The sequence below is a fragment of the Ornithorhynchus anatinus genome, chromosome 16, assembly GCF_004115215.2.
Source record: "Ornithorhynchus anatinus isolate Pmale09 chromosome 16, mOrnAna1.pri.v4, whole genome shotgun sequence".
NCBI lineage: Eukaryota > Metazoa > Chordata > Mammalia > Monotremata > Ornithorhynchidae > Ornithorhynchus > Ornithorhynchus anatinus.
Window position 1 is genome coordinate 10,481,726 of NC_041743.1, and position 6,830 is coordinate 10,488,555.

General features: G+C 50.9%; 1 protein-coding gene across 1 annotated transcript; it reads right to left on the bottom strand.

The window, feature by feature from the left end:
• Positions 1-633: 633 nt before the first annotated feature.
• On the bottom strand, positions 634-6,551 carry RGS16 (regulator of G protein signaling 16). The gene is made up of 5 exons (XM_001516313.5): positions 6,370-6,551; positions 4,867-4,977; positions 3,898-3,959; positions 2,940-3,106; positions 634-2,301 (listed from the first exon to the last, which is right to left on the bottom strand). The coding sequence occupies exons 1-5, from the start codon at positions 6,411-6,413 to the stop codon at positions 2,074-2,076; spliced, it is 612 nt and encodes a 203-aa protein (XP_001516363.1). The 5' UTR covers positions 6,414-6,551; the 3' UTR covers positions 634-2,073.
• Between the last annotated feature and the right edge of the window lie 279 nt (positions 6,552-6,830).

Here is a 6,830-nt window from a genome sequence, read left to right on the forward strand (position 1 = left end):
TGATTTGCAAGGCTCCTTAATGGAGAATTAATTCTGTGAACTCTGAATCCTCCAAACCACTAAATGAATTTGAAAGCCAACTCGAGGATGACTATTAATCAATGGTATTTGTTTCCTGTGTGTGGAGTTCTGTACTGTTTGGAAGAGTACAATATAATAATTCTGGTATTTGTTAAGAGTTAGTAGATGTGTTCCCTGCCCACAGTGAGTTTAGTTTTAACTATATGGATTATGTGGATTATACCCAGCAAAAATGCAGGAGATCATTGTGTGGTGACCAGATACATTCAGGAATCACCCCCTGGCCACACTGGCTTGTTCAGATTTACAGGGAGGATGCCCCCTGCCTCTCCCCCACCTCACCCTCCATCACACTGCATAATAGCTCCACTTTTTTTCAGGAATGGTCATAATTGGTCTATTTAGACGACATTCATTTCCCCTTAAGCATGTCATTTTATCAAATTAAAATGTAGAATTTTGTGCATCCTCTGTGGGGCCCCAGAGCAGCAGTGAACTCCATAGAATTTCCAGGAGGAAAGGTCAAAGGGTACCTTCCACAACCCCCTTCCGCTCCCATTGTGTCCTCATCGCCCATCCCCATACAAGACAGAAAACACTGCCAGGACCTCATTGCTTTTGCGTTCCTTTTATTTGGTAACGATGTAACATGTCGGACAGGAAAGGGGGAATTGGGTACATCATTCAATCCAGGAAACCGGCTCCAGTTTTCAAAAAAATAAATATTCCAGCTGTGAGGAGGAGACCCTGACAGGGCCCAAAGGACTCCCAACAGACTCAGAGGTAGAGTTGGGTGGCCGGAGGAGAAACAGCCTGCTCCTTGCTAAAGTACTCCAGAATGGGCAAACTGGAGTGACAGTAATAAATAACAATAATAACAATATAATAAAAATAACAATAAATAATAACGATGAAAGTGAGAACACTATTTACTTCAATGTCTTTCATCTGATTGCTCACAGTGCTAAGACAGGCTTGATTAATTTGTGTCACAATCACTGCATATGAAAGGGTTTTGGGCCTGTCTCTCTGACCCACGGTCCCAGCTTGGGTTCCTGGGAATTACTGCATTCTGCATTGGAAATCTCGGGAAGGAACTGTTTTGTTCAAAGCTGAGCCAAGGAGAAGCCAGTTAGTTATCCAGCCCTGACCTTCCTATCAGGTTTCCTGGTTTGGGGGCTCTGTTATGAACATTACAAAAACTCCCCGTCATGTTTGGGGAGGGGAGTTTGAGAACTCTGCACCACGGGTGGAAATGGAGTGGTGGCTCCATGTAGGCTCACTGTGAAGATTTTGAGCACCAGGTCACACTCCAGAAAAAATAGCTGCTTTGCCTCTCTACAGTTTGGTGATGTGTTCTTTTTCTGCATCTCCACTCCCCCTACCCCCAGGGAATTTATGCAAGGCTGAACAAGTCTTCTGGGGGGAAGAGAGCCCTCTGGCAGCCTACAGAGGCTGGCAGGAGGACAAGGAGAGTCAGTTGGTAGTGTTCGTTAAGCGCTTACCATGTGTACTAAGCGCTGGGATAGATACAAGCTAAGCAGGACAGACATGGGCCCTAAATAGGAGGGAGAAAACATGGGAGGAGCCTGATATATTCATCTAGGGCCTGATTTCTCACTCTGGGCAAGGACATCTGCCTGATCTAACTCCCTACTCCTGGCGACGAGGAGCACGGAGACACAGGAGACGCAGTAAATGAGTTTAACGGCGGCCAAGCCCCAGGTGGGGCACATTTGCCTGGGCCTGGGTGAATTACAGGAGCCAGTGAGAATGAGAAACTGCGAACCTAACCCATCTGTTCCTTTCCCTGGAGCCTCCCTGTCCCGCAAGTGGGACTGGAGGGCTCCCCATTGCATGCTGTTGGTCACACAATAGCCCAGTGGGCAGTAGTTAGTGGGTAATAGCCCAGGCCCTTAGGCCAAAGCCAGCAGCCTGAGCTGTTGTTCCATTCACACTCCTCAGGCCTCTGCCTCCCCCTTGAAGCTGTGGCCTCCTGATGTGACCCTTCTTCCTTTCCAGTTCTCCTGGCTGCTGGGGTGCGGGATGGGCTCAGGTGTGGGTCTGCTTACTGGTGGTCCGGCTGGGAGGAGAGGAGGAGAAGGAGGCGGCGGCCGCCTGCTCAGCCAGGTCCCGGTATGCAGCTGACCTCAGGAAGCGAGGGTACGAGTCTTTCTCCATCAGGGTGCGAACTCTTCCCTGAGCTACCTCAAAGCACGAGGTGGTGGCGGCCTGCAGGTTCCTGGAGGTGAGCTCTCTGGTCTCGTGGTCGATGTTGACCTGTAAGGAAGGAGGTGAGGTCATTGGGAGTGGTGGACAAGGGAGAGGGGTTTGGACCCACATTGGATCACATGCATCTTAGAACACAGTGGACGCTGTTGAAAAAAAGCTGGACGGGGGCTGGATGGGAAAAACAAACCGGTTCTGAGTCCTGGCCACATTCTTAGTCTCCCTTCCACTTGGCCGTTTCATGGGTCTGGCCAGAGGACTGTAATTTTGATGATGCCTTTCTAGACATGTTCTTATTCATTAATCCTCTGCCAGGTGGCTGATTGTGGCTGTGAGCGAGGACAGCTGGGGATGAGCTTTGTTGACCAGCAACAGAGCCAAGAGGGCCCCCCTCCCACCCTGCCGCAAAAGCCAGAGCTATTGATTCTCACCCTGTGGCTTAAGAAAACCACTAAGCTTCCTGGGGCAGTAGGACACTGGGGAAGGAGAGGATTTTCCTTCTTTCTCCAGGAGAAACCCCACTCTGGGCTTAAGAAGCACTTCCCTATCCCAGGCACTTTAGGACCAGTCCACCTGGGTCCCCAAGCTCTGATCTGAGTTGGGATGAGGCAGGGACAAAAAAAGCAAGAGGCTGCAGCCGGGCAGATTATAGGGAGAAGGCAGAGGGTTGATCAGAACACTCTGCTCACCTCTTTGGGTGCTTCACTGCGCACAAACTCTTCAAAGATTCTGTGGGCCTTGGAGACCATCTTAGTATTCGAGCGGGTCTTCTTGAACTCCTCACACGCCAGCCAGAACTCCAGGTTCTCCTCGCTGAACTCTGTCTTCAGGAAGGCACGGAATGCCGCCACTCCATCTGTGGAGACCAGAGGGGGAGGGAAGACGTCAGGCTTGTGGGGGAAGAAGAGGGAGGCGGAAGGTGCCAGGGGCCCCTCAGAGAGTGGGATGGGGCATTCGCTCTCTGACTGGGCTAGAGCACTGGGCCTCTTTATCAGCATCACTATCCTTGCTATTATTGCCTTTGGTTAGTGAGGCAGTGCATACAGCAAGATCCCTGAGCATCTGAGGCCAAATGCCACATTCCAGAAAGGGGGAAGAGGAAAGAGAGATGATGACTTGATCCAGGAGAAAAGAGTGTTGGGGGAATTCTCAATCTGAGGTGCTCAGTGAGAGCGATCAGGGACCAGGACTGAGGATTTTACTACCTTACAGAACAAAAGTTGTCAGCCCCTCTAAGGATTTCCAGGAGGAAACCATTGGAGGCGACACAGCAGATGTTTTCCTTATTCTCACTGGGCTCTTGGAGCCAAGCAGGCCCTGACCCTGACCTCTACCCCATGGTCGCTACAGGTCAGTCCGGGACCTTTTCTCTGCATCTTCTTATCTGAGCTCTCCTGGGAGCAGTGTCACTGATGAAGGGGATGAGCATACTGGGGCTGATCCCGTGCTCCGGCGCAGGGTCCGGGAGGACCCTTTCTCAGTGCTCCCAATTTGAATGGATCATCTAAGTCCAGTGCCAACAAAGGTGGCATCCCTAGGCGGCTTTGGGTTTAGGTCTGAGGGCGGAGGAGAGAAAGGCCCTTGCCGGCTTCTATTCTCCCACAAGCCCACTTCCCACAGCCCCAGTCCCTGGGATGTCATACTCACTTTTACTGCTCAGAAGAAGGTCAAAGGATTCCCTCCAGCCCAGCACATCTTCTGAGGAGTATCTGTAGGAGAAGCGATAGGAAAGGTGAAGAAAACTGGCTTCTGGGGCAGTTCCTGTCACCGAGCTGCATGACAAAAACACCAGGGCCAGGGAAATGACTCAGTCTCAGGATGGAAAGGCTCCAGGGGGAAATTTCCCAGATCTGGGGAAAGGATGGTGGTGCTAGAAGACAATGCAGTACTTTCTGGGAGCAGAAAGTCAGAGTCCATCTCAGCTCATTATCTCTAGGGCTTTCTGTTTCTTATCCCTCCAGAAAATCCCCGTTCCCTTACCCAGGGACACTTCTCTTTCAAAGACTGACCCACTTGAGGTGACTTCCGATGTTAGAGAATGCCCTTCTAGACTCCAAGCTCTTGTGGGCAGGAGCTCTGCACACAGTAAGCGCTCAATAAGTATCATTGATTGATTGATTGAGAGTCAGGAGAACATCACATCAAAGAATCATGTTTGTCTCCCCCATTAGAGTGTGGTCTGAGAATGTGTCACTTCTGTAACCAATATTTCCCAAATGCCTAGTACAGTACACTGCTCCAAGTGGGTGCTCAATAATGTTTCTACTTCTGTTGCCTAAAACTCTAAAGTAAACCTTTGTCTTGTCTAAGCAAGCTCATCCTTGGAACTGGCCATTAATTGGTGGCCATAATAATAATGATAGTACTACTTTTTATGGTATTTAAGTGCTTACTATGTGCAGGCACTGTACTAAGCATGGGGTAAATACAAGATAATCAGATTGGACACAGTCCATGTCCCACATGTCTTAATCCCTATTTTACAGGTGAGGTAACTGAGGCACAGAGAAGTTAAGTGATTTGCCCAAGTTCACACAGCAGACAAGTGGAGGAGACAGGACTAGATCAACATGGGTAGCCCTGGACACTGCCTCTGAAGTGGCTGGCGAGGCTTACCTCTGCTTGCTGCATTTACTGCCCAAGTCGACCTTGCTGACATTCCCAGGCTCGGCTCCCAGCTCCGGCTTGTGAAGGAGGATTCCTAAGCGGGTCTTGAACTCCTTGGCTCTGAGAAACAGGGAGGGAGGGAGGGAGCAGTGAGGATGATGAGTGAGTTAAGGTCATTGTGTGCAGGGAATGTGCCTACTGATTCTGTTATATTGTACTCACCCAAGCGCTTCGTACAATGCGCAGCATAAAGTAAGTGCTCAATAAATATGATTGACTGATTGATCAAGGGAACTGGGGGAAGGCACACCCATTAGAATGACCACATCCTTCACAGTTCCCCTCACAGAGCTGGCGTTCTCTAAGATATTCCCGGAAAGGGGTGGATCCGCCCTAGAGAGAGAGCCTTTCTGCTGGCCCTGAGATCTGGGCTGTGGCCAACTTGAATTCCAAACTGGATTCATGATCACTGGGGTTCATAGACATCTCTGCTCCAATTTATGTCTTTGGGCACCCTTTATGCCTCTGCTCCATTTGACCTAACCCTGTTTGAGTATCTGCCCCAGGTCGCAATTCTGCCCCGGTTTGTGATTCTCCCCTGTACTGCGCTCTTCCTTATTTGTGTCTCTGCTCGTTTGTGATTCTGCCCTGGATTGTGTCTCTTTCTTGTTTGGATCTCTGCCCCTCTTTCTGAATTACAAGTTCTTGTCCTCTCAAAATCCTTTCGAGTTACTGGTTCTAAGAAAAAAATCATGCTTAGTGATTATTTAGAGAGGTCTTATATTCCTGTTTCTCTAATTTGAAAACCACAAACTGCATAGTCCTATATCCAAACCGCTGTAGGTGGATTTTCTGGAGGTAACTTTTTCCCCAGTCCCATTTTGTCCTTCCCCTCTCCCACTGGGAGCCCTTGCTTTCCTACTGCTTTCTCCTGTCCTTTCCCACAGATAGCCACTCCGCCTTCCTCCCACTGCGCTGCCTGAGCCAGAAGCCACCTGCTCCTCCAGGCGCAGCAGGGAGAAATGGAGCTCTCCCTTTGACCCTGGTGCCTGGGAGATCTGACTCCCTTGCCTCAGCTCCTCCTTTGCCTCCCTGGGGCAAATCCTCAAGACACAGGATTTCCAGGGACCACTGCTCTCTGAATCTCAGGACACACATGCTACGGTTGGCCCGGAAGCTCAAGGTGCCAGAATTGGACTAGGGTGAGTCGGCAGGGTCCAGAAGGTCTGGTTGGGGGGAGCACCAAAAACGAGTCATCTGAAATGGCAGGAGCATGATGCCCCAAGTGGGCAAGGCATGATCTCTGCCCCTGCTCCCCAAGTCCCCTACCTGCCCTTCAGACCACCTGCAGCAGTGGAGAAGATCAGCAGAAGTGGAGAAGCCCCTCCCACCCCCACCTCTCCCAGGAGTCTCCTGGGTCCAGAGGACTCCCCACTGCAGAGAAGGGGCACCAGGAAAGTGTGAGCCTTAGGGTGGGGGGCTTTGGACCCAGGGTGGGCAGGCACCTCTTACCGTTCCAGGCAGTTGGTGGAGAGGGTAGCCAGCGTCCGGCACATTCTGGAGGAAGGCAGGCAGGGGGCTGAGAGAACGGAGAAGACGTAGGTCCTTATCCCTGGGAGCTGGAAGGGCGGTGGCGTTAGCGGTGGTAGGAGCAGCAGCTTCTGTTGTAACTGGCTTTGGCAGTCTGAATGCTCAGCTGGAAAGCCGTGCTTTATATCACTTGGGAGGAGGGAGGGGAAAGGAGGAAGAGAGAGTGGGCTGGATAGCTTCTGGCCAATAGGAAGCCTGGGCAGGATGCTGTGAGACAGACAGAACGAGAGACAGTGGCTCTGACAACATCGAAGGGAGAGTGCCGCTCTGCGCTAATAATTGAAAGAGGAGGGAAGTGGGAGATGCAAGGATGAGAGGCTAAAGTGGTGGATAATGCACAGCTAGAGGCCCAGAGTTGGGACAAGCAGTGCTGGTCTCTCACG